This window comes from Solanum tuberosum, unplaced genomic scaffold (genome assembly GCF_000226075.1).
Source record: "Solanum tuberosum cultivar DM 1-3 516 R44 unplaced genomic scaffold, SolTub_3.0 scf00083, whole genome shotgun sequence".
NCBI lineage: Eukaryota > Viridiplantae > Streptophyta > Magnoliopsida > Solanales > Solanaceae > Solanum > Solanum tuberosum.
In genome coordinates this window covers 1,561,493-1,578,538 of record NW_006239015.1, presented here as the reverse complement: position 1 = coordinate 1,578,538, position 17,046 = coordinate 1,561,493, and the positions used below count along the sequence as shown (strand labels likewise).

General features: G+C 30.8%; 1 protein-coding gene across 1 annotated transcript; it reads right to left on the bottom strand.

The window, feature by feature from the left end:
• Positions 1-4,481: 4,481 nt before the first annotated feature.
• Positions 4,482-7,937, bottom strand: LOC102601929 (uncharacterized). Its single transcript, XM_006347096.2, has 2 exons — positions 7,776-7,937; positions 4,482-5,953 (listed from the first exon to the last, which is right to left on the bottom strand). Exon 2 carries the CDS (start codon positions 5,947-5,949, stop codon positions 4,699-4,701), a length of 1,251 nt encoding a protein of 416 aa, XP_006347158.1. The 5' UTR covers positions 5,950-5,953; positions 7,776-7,937; the 3' UTR covers positions 4,482-4,698.
• Between the last annotated feature and the right edge of the window lie 9,109 nt (positions 7,938-17,046).

Here is a 17,046-nt window from a genome sequence, read left to right as displayed (position 1 = left end):
CAAATCCATTCAAGTAGAAGTATATGTTGGACTTGAGTCTAACTCAAACTTAAACTGTAAATTTACATTGTGACGATATATATCTGAAAAATGAGAAAGAAAAACAAGTGAATGAAAGGTGTGGTCCTAGGTAGAAAAATAATTTTGTAAAGATTAATAAGGATATGAAGTATGAAGAAAGAAAAGAAGCAGAGTCTCACATTTTGAATGCATCTTATCTCTGAAATTTAGAATTCAGGAAGAGAAATTAAAGTAGTGGTAATAGGAGTAATGGAGTACAGTATGTGTGCAGTGTACGTACTTGTCGTTGCCTCCCTATTTCTTTGAGCAACGACACCAGCCTTCACCATCTTCCTTTTACTTTAACATAAAAATACATACTAATGTTTTCATATTTGGACTCAATCAATTTAATGCTCTGTGCCTCTGTTCCCTCCTCACCCTTTCTGCACTAAGCCTCCTCGATCTCTTTTTCCAGAGCTTTCAGATTTTTTTTTTTTTTTGTTGATTATGGAGTTCGAACCCACAACACTAGTGTGAAAATATCTGAGCTATCAATCAATTTCATATGTATCTACTAAATTTTCGAATATAAATATCGGGTCTACGGAAAAGCTAGTGGTCGTCCAAACCCACAAACCCCCACCTAGCTCCGCCTCTGGAGGTAAATGAGGAACTTCTTTCTATTTTAATTTTATATCTGGGCAAGTCGTTATAGGTGACCAACAAGAGTTGTGGTATAGTGTTAACTACTCATTCATTCTTAATCAGAGGTCTTAGGTTCGAATCCCTCTGGCTACAGAATTATCTTTGTTAGGAAACATTGTTGCGAAAGCCGAATATATAGAGTGTGATGAAATCACAACTGTTATATCTAAAGGTAGCTAATAAATAGTAAATGAGACAACAATAAAAGGAACACCAGAAATTAACGAGGTTCGGCAAAATTTTATTTCCTTTGCCTACTCCTCGGACACAACCAACCAATAATTACTTTCTAAACCGGTAGCTTAATAAACTTAGGTAAATAGAGACAACAATAAAAGGAACACCAGAAATTAACGAGGTTCGGCAAAATTTTATTTCCTTTGCCTACTCCTCGGACACAACCAACCAATAATTACTTTCTAAACCGGTAGCTTAATAAACTTAGGTAAATAGAGACAACAATAAAAGGAACACCAGAAATTAACGAGGTTCGGCAAAATTTTATTTTCCTTTGCCTACTCCTCGAACACAACCAACCAATATTTATTTCACTCCAAAAGAGTACAAGTGAAATACTACAAGAGAGAAAGAAGGTCAAATGCCTTTGAGATGAAAAGACAAGTGAGAGGTGTACGTTTTACAAATGAATTAAGAGCTATCTATTTATAGGAGTGAATACTTCCCATTGATGTCATCCATGATATCACAGTGTGTCAAAATGTCAAGGTTTAACTTGTGAAACCATTTTATGATTTACCTAAATTTCACCTACAAAGTTACTATCTTGACTTTTGTACCAATGAAGAATTATCTTCCTAATTTTCACACGTTAATTCATCTTTGAATCTTGTCAAATTTAACAAATATTTTATCCCCCAATGTGAAACATCTCGATACGAATCTGGATTTAGTCCGTACACCAAATGAACCATAACTAGTAATTAAGTGGAGAAAGGTGAAAGGGCGTAGTCATTATCCCCGAGCTTCTAAGGTTGCAACTGATCCAAAGGGTTGGCTCGAGGTGAATTTCTCGATCATCAAAATAAACTTCATTGAACGATGCGAAGACATAGGATAATTGTTTTACCAGATGGGCTGATTCAAGCTAGGAATTGATTGTCATGGCCCATGACATAACTATATTTGATGTATGTTTTCCACACGTTGCAGAAGAAACAATAAGGACATTCACATGATTCTTGGATGGAGTACAGGCCCCATTTTCTTGGAACATCTATACCAGATTGAACAACCATAACCAAACATATAATATAACAACAGAAACAATTTTACTCCTGTTTGAGTATATTTATATATGTATCAGTGTGACACATGTGAATACAATTAATATGCTTGTACTCATTTCAATCTTCAGAACAGTTAATCATAAACTTGGAAAACATATTCAGAGAAGGTAGCATTGGCAAATTTATTCAGAGAGGACAGACAGGTTGATCCCACCACTTTTTTATAAGAATCAAAAAGCTATTTGTCTGGACTAGAATTTTCAATATTATATATGTGCAAAATTAATGTAGCTAGTTCATAATATTTGGTAAGATTTTTATAAAATTCAGTACAGCAAACTTCTTGAATCTGTTACTAATTTGTTTGAATACACAGCAAGCCAAGCAGGGCCAGCTGTTAACTTCGAAGTAAATGTCGGCTTCTTGAGTGTGTAATTGGAGTAATAATATAATCCAAAGAATATGGTTGCTCTTTCTTTGTCATGACAGGGTGAAACCTTTGTTTATGTTTAGTTAATCTATTTTATTCTAATTTGATCTAAGAAGATAAAATCACACTCCGTAGAATATGAACTTGGTGCCCTTTATTGTTTGATACTGGTTATTTGAAATTGAGTCGCATAAGATAGTTATTCTAGAATTTGATTAATTCAAATTTATGTTGTATAAGGTTTATTAAAGAGAGAAGGTTTTCTTACCCAAAAAAAAAAAAACCTCATGCGGAGGACTCGAAAGCAAAACTTTTCTAATTAAGAAATCTTATTCATTCCATCACAACACTGGATGATAACGTTCTTAAATTCGCTTTGCTTTTAACTCCAAAACCATTGAGGAAACATTCTTAGGCACAAGTAACCATGCTTAATAGGGTAAGATTCTCAATTTTACTAATTAGAGTAATATACAGGCATCAATATTAGTTATTGATAAAATTGATGCATGACTAATTACTGAAACAAATTTCATTACTACGTAATCATCACATAATTATAGTTTTAAATTATTATAAAGAAGTTTCATAAAGATGGTTTGATATCACATATTCAAATACTAATTTAAAATTATGATATCATATCGCGTATCCAAACGCGTATCTTTGTTGCTATGGTTATCATGTCTTCTTCCGAATATGATTCCCTCCTTTTCTTTTGTTGATTGACGAGAAAGCATAAAGTCCCTCTTATATTCCCATTTTTTTCTGCCAATACAACTTTTGCTTTCTCCTTTATTATTTTTATATATTTTTGGCTGACCTTAATGTCTAGCTCTCAATTTGTTTTCAGAATTATATTGATTATATACTGATTCAACCATCTATTTTTGATAGTGATGTGATTAAAAATATTAATGATGGACATAATAAATAAGATTAGATCAGATAAAACTAAATAATTTGCAAGTAAAGAAATTTTAAAAAAATATTTCCTCTTTGAATTATTAATTGAAGACATATATATAATAAGATAAGAATAATAAATAATGAGAAAACTGGAAAAAAAATTGTAAATTAAGCAGCAATTTGAGCTACTGGCCCGAAGGCATGACTCCAAAACCAACAAGCAATCGAGCACTTCAGCAAGCAACAACTATGAATAAATTGTGTAGCATATCTAATTCGTTTGACATATGTTTAATTATTATTTTTGTCTTATCCAGCATAAGTTCAGATTATTTTTATTCCATCTTGTTTGGCATAAATTCTGTAGAAATCTGTTATGTCTCTTAAGACATAATTTTATGGGTTTTAAAGCTAAACATATGTCTATATCAACATAAGTTTTGTAGGAATAACTTGTTGGTTCTAAACTAAACTTATACCTCTAACGACAGTACTTAAGCGACATAATTTGAGTTATATTATAATACAAGGAAATAAACTTATGCAATTTTTATTTTATTTATTTTGTTTTTCCATTGTCATGAATATTTTCAATCATTATTTTGTTATTTAAAATGTTAAAAGAGCAAAGATTTAACACCATCTGAATAATCCATAGTCTACCAATAACTTTGGGCTATTCTTGTGGGCTTTCAGTACTGGATGGGGAATCCCTATAGCTGAATGTTGGGCCGTGATATGACTATGGGTATCAGAATTACAAAACATAATGCTGTCTGCTTGCAATGCTTCTATGGCACTCATTGGTGGCACACAATTTACTCAGGTTAGTGGTTATATGTGGAAAAATATGTCCAATGATGACCCTTACAAGCTTTATACTTTGAATTCCAACTTCTTTTACTTACAAGTCTTTGATGCCTTACTCAAAATGCAGAAATTGCACTGGTGCTAATAAATTTCAACTCTACTGTAAGCTTATTGTTATCAACAAAACATGAGTATTATTTTCTACTCTTTCACCATAAAGTTGCTCAGCTCCGCTAAAATGTGTAAATGATTTCTCTCGACAAGTTTCCACCGTATTCTTTTTCTTTACCCATCATAACCTAACTAGCTTTACGTCTATTCTAATCTCAAAAGATCATTGTAAATGACTAGCATTTAAAGAAATCACTTCACAAAAATCATACCAAAAACCTTCTAAACATTGAGAAAGTTACTTTGCTTAAATGCTTTTACAACTTGCTTTTTTACTAATAAAATACTCACATATTAAAATTGGAGGATAGATTATCAATTACTACAACTTATTTACCATTCACAAAACTTTGCTTCAAATTAAAACAAAATGCTTAACACAAAAAGTAGCACACCAAATATGCTTCTCAATCAAACCTTCAATTATTGGGAGACCCGACCCGATTTTCCATCACCTCCGGGTCCCTGCATTTCTTCACTAACTGGACCTCCATAACCCGGAACAACTCCTGAATTCCTAACTGCATAGTAATTCATTCCTTCGGTAACAACCCTTGCAGTAGCAGAAAATTCATTCGGGTCAACACTCATTACCGGCCTCAATCCACTGTATACTTGGCCCATACTTGAAACGGGTGGATACCCGACGGGTAATTGATTCGGAGGAACTGGAAAAGGATGAATATATGGAGCCCGTAATTGAACCGGGATATTTCCGGGCTGAACCGGACCCGGGACATAGTAAACGGGTATGGTTTGCACCGGTGGTGCTGGGTAATGCCATAGTGGACTACTTGGATAACTCGGTTGTTGCTGTTGAACCGCCTTTTCGCCGGTCTCAATCGCACTCGCAACAGGCGTTTCTCTGGATTCAGTTGTCATGTTTGGCTTATCGAGCTTTGTTTTAACAGGTGGAAGATCCGGCATCACTGTCATAGCTGCTGTAGGTGTCATTGATGATGACGAAATAGAGCAATAAGGAGAAGAAACAATGGGTGGAGCGGGTGAGCCCGGCTCCGAAAGGATCTTGTTCTTCACGAATTTTGATTCGCGGGGCGGATCATCGGAATTGTCCAGCCCGAACAAGTAATCCGGAACTTCAGAAACAATAGACGATACTTCGGATCGCCCACGCTCCAGACCCGGACCGGCGCCACCATTGAGAGCGTCAACAAACCATTGCTCTCGCTTAGATGAGCCGTCGAGGATGGAGCTGATAGTGCTGGCTCTGGAACCAGAATCGTTAGGGAAAAGGAAGAGCCGAAGCCGAGCTGATTTCTGATTCTGCGTGAGCCGATCGTACTCTTCCATCATATTCTCCAAATCTTCATCGGTTGTGACGGTTATCAAAGCGTCCAGTTCCTCGTTAGGGAGCTGGTACTTGATGTTAATGTTTGGATATCCGACGAGTTTGGAGAGTTTCCCGAGGAGAGCTGCGAAGGTAGTGTGGCGGTTCACCGCAACAATTCGAGTATCGCCGCCGACGTAACGGAGTTGATTGTCGTGTGGCCTGAGCATAATTTTGCCACCGAAGCTGCACATGAAACGGGCACGTGGCTGTGTAGCGCTGGTGTCATCATACATGTGGTGGTGGTGCTCCGAGCGAGGCGTAGAGGCTACTGAATCGCCGTTGCCGGAGTCGAACTCTGGCGGCGCGTGAATAGACCCACTCATCGCTCTGCAAGTGAAAATGAAAGAGACTGTTAGTCTGTTTGTTAAGTAGTGTTACTGGTCCCTGTTACATTGAAGGTGTATTTGGAGTGTTAACAGAAATTGTGATGAAATAAAAAAACGAAATTACACTAAAAAATTTTTCCAAATTGCACCTCATAAAATTACATTAATATGCTGCTGTTGTTATTATTATATGTCAATTTAAAATGATAATGTGAAAAGTCTATGCATTATAATAAGAGTAAAATTAAATTTAAATTATTTTTCATAAAGTTGAATAATGAGTCACCGTCCTCAACAATGTCCTATTAGATTTAAACTTTTTAAAAAGGGGAAAGAAGACCAATCTCATTAGAGTAATTTTAGTAGAAGCTATTATGAAAATCAAAATTAGGTGTTAGCTGAAAGCTTCGTAATGATGATCTCAGCCGTTGTCAACTTGCCATAATTAACATGGCTAATAAACTATGCTTAATTCCTTGTTTAAATAGTAATTATGAGCAGACAAAATTAGAAATATGCCTATTAAACCCAGCACGTCATCGGATTAGATTAGGCCATTTAACACGAGGATAGGCTAATTAATTCCCTAATAAAATTTTCATCAAAGACAATCATATGATTAAGATGGGAGCATAAATTCCCGTTTATTTGGCCAACAAGATTACTATGGACTTTGCACACTTCTTAATAGATTATAAATAAAATGACAATTTTATTATATCACCCTTTGAATATAATAAATACAATGTCTTGAAAGATAATTTACCAAAAAAAATGTCTTGAAAGATATAATAGAGAAATGACTATAATTAATGATAAGAGTAAATTATAAACTAAGTGTAAAAATTATCCATTAGTTTCATAAAGTGAATAAATATTATTAGACATCCCAAAATAGTATAGCACACACTATTGTTGAACGGAGGGATACTTGCATGGCTCAAGTCAACAGATTCCCCCTATCCCTTTTATCTCATTAATTTTACATAATTTCATATTTAGTAGGAGTACATACATAAACTAGTTTTTCTACTCTAGTTTAGGAATATGCTGATAACAAATGACCTCATTTAGGATCATTGATAATGTAAAATTTTATTTACATCGAAAGTATAACTTAAATTCCTTTTTTTCCCCTTTCAACAGTTGCATCTATTCACGTGTGGTAAATCCTTTAAAACTATTCTATCAAAAAAGTTTTTCATTCTCGAGACTCAAAACTTCTGATTAAGAAGTGATTTAGTAGAATAATTATAACCTAACAAATCTAGTGATTTACGTTAGGATCTGTCAAATAGATAAGATTTAAAGGAAGGAGAATTGATGGATGGAACTAGAAGAATAAATGAGGTGGTCATCGATCAATGATCATGTCTTGTAGCTGCCAGGTTTCCAGGGCCACGTTTGACGTTACGAATAATGTTATGTTCTGTTGCCAAAGGTAGGCAAACATTTGGAATATATTTTTTATATATAAACAAGTTTTATGTACCCTATTTTAATTTTAATTTATTTCTTTCTCTCTACGACAAAAACAAGAATTCATTTGTGACATTACTTCAAGTTCTTAATTATTTTTTCTTGACTTCCAATTCAATCTCAAAAAAGAATGAGTTTAATTCACAAGCATATTCAATCAGAATTCGAATAAAGTAGAAGGGTTGCGATAGATGAACGTTTACTAAAAAGTCATATAACCAACTTCAATTGGCTTTATTGAATCGAAAGAACTAGTTATCTCATCAAATATAGAAGATCAATCAAGAGGAAATTAAATGAAAGCATATTAATCAAATAGAAGTTTTTTTTTTTTAATAACTTACATGATGGAGACTTGTAACTCTTTGATGTCTCAAGACTAGAAGACAATTAATTGTGCTGAAATTTTGGCCTGCAAAAGAAGAGAGTGCTGAAATGTTTGTTTGTTTGGAAAGAAAGAAAGAAATATAATGGTGGAGTTAGAGATGAAGAGATCTAAGGTATAGAGGAGCTAATAAAAAGGAAGAATTGAGACCTTTAGGGGGGGTGGGGTCATTTATTCATGTCTTTAGTGTAGCTCTTTCTTTCAAAGACGTGGCTTCCATATATCTTTTTTTGTTTTTTTGGTGGGGATCAATGGAGATTATATTCTCAAATTATAACTACGAAAATGATTTATGTCCACTTGTTTTTGCTAACTCATGCAAACCAATCCACTTTTATGTCTACCTAAAACCATGTCATCATCTCATATTTGTTTCGCCTAAAATTTATTGATGTCCTTCTTTGAAAAATTTATTTACTAAATAAATTTGAAAAATAGGTTTTAAAGGTATACTCTAATTAATTTTCAAGTTCTAACTTGATATTTTTTTTAATAAATTTTAAAGTTTTAAAAAATAAATTGCAATCACAAATGAAATATGAAAAAATATGAGTATTTTTTATTGAAAAAATAATGTGAGTACAATTATGTTCTCTATACTTCGAGTGTTATTAATAGCGTATTTTTCGAATTAGGATGATAGGGACTTCCTTGAGATTCATTTGATCCTATGTAAATAGAATTTTGTGGATCTTCTTGAAGTATTTGATTGCCAAAAGAGTGTGGTCATATTTTGATCTTTTTATGAATATCCCACGAGTTTATGAGATATTACCTTTAACAATGGCATGAACTAAAATTTAGGGTGGAGTAGCCTTTAAGAACTCTAACTGAAATTCAACATGTTTTTATAAAGTCCCAATTGAAACTGAGTAGAGTTTCAATTGAAATTAAACATATCTTATAGAGTCTCATAAAATTTCGATGTCTACTGCATAATTTTCATATCCATAAGAGATTTTCTTAATAAAAAAAATAGATTTCTCATTTTGCTGCTCGTTCATAAAAATTTACAAAATAAAACACTAATAAGTAAACACTTTATTATAAGGTCAATACTAACTCTCCAAGGATAATTTTCAACGAATTCTTTTATTATGCTACAAAGAGTTTATGGACATGGTCTATTTGGCGGTTTTAGTCGGTGCAAATAGTCTAGTTTCTCATTTCTAAAATAAAAATCTTAAGTCTAAGAAAACAGTTAGATAAATATATGAATTATTTAATTAAGTTGCATTACTTATTAGCTCCTTTAAATAATGATTCGTGCAATATTTTTGGTTGGCATTGAAAATTTGTGGAACTTTTGTCAGAGGTGTTCAATTTTAATTAGATTTTACAAGACGTGTTCGATTTTTCTTAGGATTTTTGAAGGGTAATCAACCCTAAACCCTAGTTCATGTCTTGAAAAGAAATCTCGAATATTCCATAAATTTATGGAATATTCATAAAAAGATCCAATCCTAAGCATCCTAATTCGAGAAATACACCACTAACGTTCTTTGAATCATGGATAAATATTACGAGAAAAAAAATCAAAGGAAGAAACAGATTTGTGTCCATGTTGATTTATCAATAAAATATTTTTATTTTTTTTATTACAATTTATTTTTCGTCACTTTAAAATTCGTGGCAAGCACCTCTAATTGAGTGTAATTCCTTACCATTGAGATGTTAACTAATAACTTGTAAATAAACCAATAACTAACATATTTCAAACTTATTCAAATACTTGATATAAAAAAATATTACCAACTAAGGAAGGCCTGTTAATTGATAAAAAGAAATGTCAAGAGTCAAGACCCAAAACAAGTTAGAAAATATTATATGCTGAAATTCAAAACTTCGAATTTCTTAAAGAGGAAAAGAAAGTCTTAATTTGAATGTGATGTGAAATTCATAATTGAATTTATATTCTTTGAAGCAAGTTGGTAATAGCAATTATGTAATCCTTCACTTTCAGTGTGTGATGGTCGGTCAGGAAAACCTTTTTAAGATAAAGACATTTATACATTAATATATCATGTTTTATTTTTATAGTATAAAAGTGGATGATGAAGAGCATCTCTTTACAAAAGCAACCCTATCCCACTTGCTTTTTTCATATTAGAAGTGGACAAATCTATTATTTCATTTCCTAAATTTAGAAAATAAAATGAGATATAGATTTGGGTTGGGGGTTGGTGGGGATGGGTGGGGGCAGGGGAGGAGCCAATCTATGATCAAGGGGTTTATTCAAATTTCCTTTGTCAAAAAATTATACTTACATGGTTAAGATTACTTTTTATGTATATAAAGTAGATGTTGAACCTCCTCCGACTAATTCGTATGTTTACTTAATCAGATTTTGAACCTCCTCAACGAAAATCCTGATTCTGCCTCTCGATGGGATGGGGGTAGTAGTGGGAGGTGGCTGACCAAGGGAATATGAAGAAAAAGAAGTCATTTATTTTGATTGTTTTCAAGTAATTAATATCATATATGTTTCAAAAGATTTAATTTCTCTCAAGATGGATGGCCAACATATTTTTTAAGGGGTGATGTCAAAATAATTTAGCACCATTTGGTTAACTTTTTCCAGAAATAGAATATTATAGTAATATGTTCTTTAGGGCCGGCCGGCAAAATGGTTTTAATAAACAAATACTACCATTCAATCTGATGCATTAAATATGATAATTTCTCTTATTTACCAAACATAATAAATATATGGGATTGCATTTTATATCAGATTTAAAATTATGTACTGCCCAAAGATTTTACTGTATCGTTTTAGAAACTTGAATTTTTTTTTCTCTCCATCAGTAAGCCACACGATTTACAAAGGTAAACTTATCTTTAACGATGTTAATACCAAATTAAATTAATCTAATTCTAAGAGAAGCTATAGTCGCAAATTAAGGTGAACCAAATGAATAAGTATCATTTTTATTATTTCTTGATTATTAATAAAGCAGAATTTTCACTTGTAGAATAGGAATATAAAGATGTATCTCTTGTTAGGTTAGTTTACTCATAAATAATTTTTTATTGTAAATTTGGGATAATAAGATGATATACATAAGAACATTTCCTAATATACCATTCTATGTGGATCAAGGAGGCTCATCTTCACCTAAAGTGGACTTCATGTTTGGGCCGAAGCTTCACCAATTTACCCCAAAATAAATTGTTGGGCTTCCTCAGAAAACGTTGAAAAGGCCCATTTCTCAAGTGATTATCAAATGGGCTCCCATATTAGATACTTGGGCCCCGAAGCTGGGCTGGTATAGGGTAGAGCCCACTTTATGTCATTAGTCTTCAAGTTTCATATTTTCCACAAGGGCAAAACGTGATAGCATATACTTAATTGATACTACCTCTATTCCATATTAACTTAATTTTTGGGGGCTTTTTTCATTGTTTAAAATAAGTAATTGAATTTTTTAAAGTTTAAGATGGGTCTTTGGAAATTTTTTCATATTTTCCCTTTCCTTTAATAAAGTTTGAGATTTTTTAGGAGATAAACTACACTACTTGCAATGTTATATTTATGATTTCACAAAGATTATGTCTTGAATGATTTTCTTAATAAATGTGTATTTCATCACAAACTCAGTTAATATGGAATAAAGGAAGTAACAAATATCCTATTTTTATTTTTTGGTAGAAAAACGTTTTAAAAAATATTTATATTGACATTGAATAGCCACGAGTCCACGACAAAGAATATTTCTTGAAAAGTACATTTTTTTCTTATTCATGTATTAGTAATCTTGTACCAAACGACCCCTCACAGTATTTTGAAGACATACTATTTCTATGTTTGCTTCTATTATTTACATTTATTGAAAATGAGAATTTTATTCCTTTTTTCTTCTCTTCTTATTGTTTTCAACTGTACCAAGCTTAGTTTTATTTTTGTATTTTATATTCTCTTTATCTCCTAAATTTTTTCTTCCACTCCACAATTTTCTCTGTTTATACAAATTTAATATAATTGTACATTGTTCTTTCCTAAAAAAATTGTTTCATATATAATTTTATAGCGTTTTCTTGCCCAATTAAATATGAGATTTTATGATTTGTGAATTGAATTTTTTTTCAACCTTTTTTAGGCAAAAAATTGGGTTATCGTGCTTGAGATTTTTGTTTTAAAATCCATGAGTAAAAAAGATTCTCGTAAAAAATCGAGACGATGAATTTTGATGAATACAGACCAATGTATAACAATGAATATCAATCTCGAATTAAACAAATGTATACAAATTTGTTAGATAAATACAGATCACTGGATATAGAGATGAATATAGTGTATACCTATGTAAAATTAGAAAGTTACTAAATCAAATAAATGTATACCAATTTATTAATGAACACAGACGAATATATTAAGTGAATATGGATTGTGTTTCACACCATAACTTCTAGCAAACAATTGAGGAAAATAATTTATAGGTGGTAGACACAATAATATCTTTGAAAGAAGAAAAGTCATAATTATATATCTTTTGCTAATTTTAAGGACATTTTGCCAGTTTTAAGAAAAAATGATTGGAAGTTAGAGAAATACCTACTATATACCTATATCTTTTAGTACTATTTTACGGGGGGGAAATTGAAGAGAGAGATGAGTGTGAATAGAAATTTTCTCCCCTATTTTTGGGCAGAATATAGTTTGCTAAATATTTATTTGACCAAAACATACCAACTTAATCTAAAAATTGTAGGTACATGTTAATTCCTTTTTTTTTTTTAAAGGATTTTGCTTTTGTACGTTTAGTGGATGTTTGGTTTATGTCCTAATTATGCATGCTGAAATTATAATACATAATTATTTAATCTGTAAATAATAATAAGGGATTGTTCTTTTTATATGTGATGAATAAAAGTTTATAGATCGTTGTTATAAAATGAGTAACAACACATGGATTGTTAAGTAGAGATTACCTAATTTAAGGGTATCGTTTGTCTTAGATACACTAACCACTTATTATTAATACACACATATTCTTATAGTCACATCTCTCTTTTGTAACACATCCTTGTATAAGAAATATCAAAATTAGTAAGTGAGGTTCAATATTGTAACCATTGTTTTATTCTATATAATAGTTAGAAGAATTAATTTAACTAGTTGTTCACCCAATTGATTAAATTTAAAATATCAATAAATACACAATTTATATATAATAAGTGTATGGTCATAAATAATTAGTATATACAAGCTAAACAAAGTAGATATTAAAATTGTCCGATTATTTACATGAAGATCCCTTTTAGTTATACAAACGTCAAATGACAAAGTAGTATGATATTTCTAGTTCTTCATTATTTTCTTGATAGAATCTTTGTCTCTATCACTGTCCTTTAGATTACGACTTACAACAGTGTAAACACTAACTTGGGAAGCAAAGACAAGAAAAAAGGTAATTGCAAGATTTGACTTAGCATGCAAGTTGTTTGATCATATGTACCTTTTGAGATTTTGGACAACACCACATCGAAAACAGGTTTAGATAATTTATTAATTTCTCAAATATTTTATTTGTATTAAAAAATTTATTAAACATATGCGTTTATCAAGTTTAGAATCTAAATATGAGCACTTCAAAATCATCATTCTAAAATTCATAACTCATAAAAATTAAATTAATTTATCACCACTTGAAAACAACATCATTGTAATAGTCGTTGTATTCGTGTGGACAAGTTGTTGGGTGTCCACACACCATCATTTAAATAGCAGAAACTTCGCAGATTTGTGGGGACTTATTGTACTTATATACTTTTCTACAAGTTGATCGTATACTTTTTGCAAACCAAATACCATATGACGGTGTACTCAAATATATTTCTTGATTTAATTGGAGCCTGATTATTCCAAATTCACGTCATGTAGAGCCTCATTTGGGGATAGCGCTCTTTATCAAGAATTTCCTCATATTCAAGACTCGAATATGAACTCGAAATTCCTTATTAAGGGAGGAACAAATTCATCCACTGGACCACATCTATTATGGTACCAAAAGAGACTTGAATTGTAGTTGGGGATCATTTTACTTTCCCTCACATACAATATTATTATATCAACAAATTATTATTTAACCAATTAACACAAGCAATGGGGATTAGGGATCTAAGCTCATAATAATGTTTAAGCATCTTTTTTTAAAAAAAATAATTAATATATCAAACTCTTCAAAGAGACTCGCACCAAAGATATGGATTAGTTTGACAGCCACCTAATTCCCCCAATTTCAATTTGGTGAAATTCTTGCGATATATCATTTTTTCGCAGCAATACATTTTATTTTATTTTCCCAAAATATTGTAAACGTAGATATTTCATAATTGAGCTTGTGAAGAATTTCATTTTTTTCCTTAAATAAATATATTTTTAGGAAAAAATGGCCCCCAAAAAGGTTGAGCCGCAAATCATTGTTAAGTTATTTTAAATCGATCTTGTATATGTCACTCGTATGATATGATATCCACTTGCTAATATCGCTCTGTTCATTTTTCTCTATGAGGATTTTTCTGTTTCTTTTATTGCATCGATCGAGACTATTAAAATATAAAACAAAACTAATATGAAAATACATGTGAAACCATGTGCTAATTAATATCACAACATATGAAAAACGTAAGACCATCACATGAAATTAATTGCCAAACATTGACAAAAAGTAATCAATCCTTTTTAGATAAATATATTTTTCAGCATAACTTAGATCTACTCATGAATCCACCTAAATAAAGGAAAATTCTATTAGGAGTATAGGTCCGAATGAGAAACTTTCACATATAGCAAATATAAAAATTATATTTATATGTTATAGCTATAGTTTGTATAATTGCGCTCCATAACAAATTTTATGTTTGCTATAGAACTTTTGATTTGTATAATTCGCTACAAACATTCAATTTTATACAAATTGTTCAGTTTTGTATAAATTCAGTTATACATGGTAATTTGTATAATAAGATCTGTATTTGTATAATTATAAGTGTATAGGACGAAAATATATGTATTTGTATTTGTATATACATTTTTCTCTTGCTTTATACAAACACAAACACATTTTATACCGAAATGTATAAAATGGTTAATTGTATACCAAATCAGATGGCAAAAAAAGGGATGTTTGCTGCGAATTACAATTAAAATAAACTATGGCTATAACATTTAATTTGAATTAATAGTTTTCTATTTCATACAATTTTCCCTAAAGGAATTGACTATTGCTTGTTGGAGTTAATAACTTTGATGGTCACTCAACTATCAATTCTTTTCACAAAAAATCACTCAATTTTCATTTTTAACTCAAAACTCACTCAACTATGACTTCTTTGCACAGAAACAATTAAATAGGTTGAGTGACTTTTATGTGCAAAGAAGTCATAATTGGGTGACTTTTGAGTTGAAAATGAAAGTTAAGTGACTTTCTGTGAAAAGAATTGATAGTTGACCATCAAAAGTTAGGGATATCTGAAAAATATTTAACTTTGGTCTAATTTGTTGTTGCGATACTAAACTTTCACAAAATAGACCTAGATAGAAATGTAAAGAGTAAAGACAATAAATGTGATAGAGTACACTAGTTCTTCCTATTAAATTGTCGATGTTTTAGCAAGTTAAATAATTCCTTTGCGTGTATAACTCTTTAAAATGTGGTGCCAAATTGAAAGAAGAAGCATATTCTAAGTAAAACAATGTGAATGAGAAAAATTAGTACCCAAAGCACATCATCACTTCAAGTGAAGATTCTAGTAGTATTTAACAATGATTAATTAATATGCATTATTGTCTTATTGAATTATTATAAATTTATATAATTTGATGTAAATCTTCGAGGATAGTAACATATTTAATCTTTTTAATAAGAGTAAATTAAACGAGGAACCAATTGGAGGGAAAACAATTGATTCCCAACTCTTCCATAAAAGCAATAAAATAAGCCAAGATGATTACAAAATTGACAATTCATCATGGATGGAGCCAATCAAGTCAAAAGTAAGTGTTCCAAAGCCCATTCTTCTATTGGGTAATAATAATAATAATAATAATGGTATTTAAAATATTACTATATACAAACATCCAATAAAATCAGGCATACAAAACCTTTAAGGATGATTAATTTAATTGAACAAGTGATCTCACGAATAAAAGATTCTAGGTTTGAGAACACCCGTATATTTTTTTTTATGAGTAGAACTTATCATATGGATTTACCTAATATGATTTATATTTCTGGTGTAGTTATGAATTATATTACTTTAGAAATGACATTTATCTTATGTAGGCCTAAAAGGTAATAATATAAAAATAAATGGACCGTCATTTTCTCGCTGGTATCTTCTGCTTGGATTCTCTTTCCAATGCACATTTTATTACTATATTTTATTTATATTATAGTATATATATAGTATAATAAAACCAGAAATATATGGAAGACTTACACACTAATTCGACTTTTTTGTCCTTTCTTTGAAAAATAACCTCACCGTTCTTTCGCTTTAAAAATTAAATATAATCATTTGTCATTTATATAGAGCATTTATACAACTTATAAAAATTTAATAACTAATTAATATATAAGGTAAAAATATATATTTCTTAATTATGATTCAATGCTAAAAATCTGAAATTAAATGCATAAATTATTATTTTCATCGATCCATTTTACACAATAAAAAAGATTCTTGACTTATATTAGAGTTCTATTCCTTTTTAAAGTCTACTATAATAATGTGTTATATTCAGACTACGTATCTTCATTTATTCATTTTATTATCAAAGTTCATAGTCTAGTGAATTATATTCCCACTTTGCCTTTGCCTTTGCCTTTTCCTTATCCCCAAACAATTTTTTTTTCTTTCTTTTTCTTTTAGTAACCCCTTCAATATTTTTCTAGTTAAGACCCCCCCTAAACAAATCCCCACTGAATTATTACATATTGACTTGGTAGTACGCAACCTCTTCCTTATCTTTAAACATAATTAAGTGGTTTTCCATAAGTGGAGGGTTAATTATAACTAACATTTATTAATTTACTTTTTTTTATCAGTAACGTGAGTAGACAAAGTTTTATTCATTATTCCTACTATTATTACTTTAAATATGTTTAATTCTATAATTTTACTAATATCAATACCAATCAAACTCCTCAACCAACAAGCCACTTTATAAGGTTCCTAACATACCAATGCTATTTATCGGTTAATTGACTACTAAACTTTCATCTTAT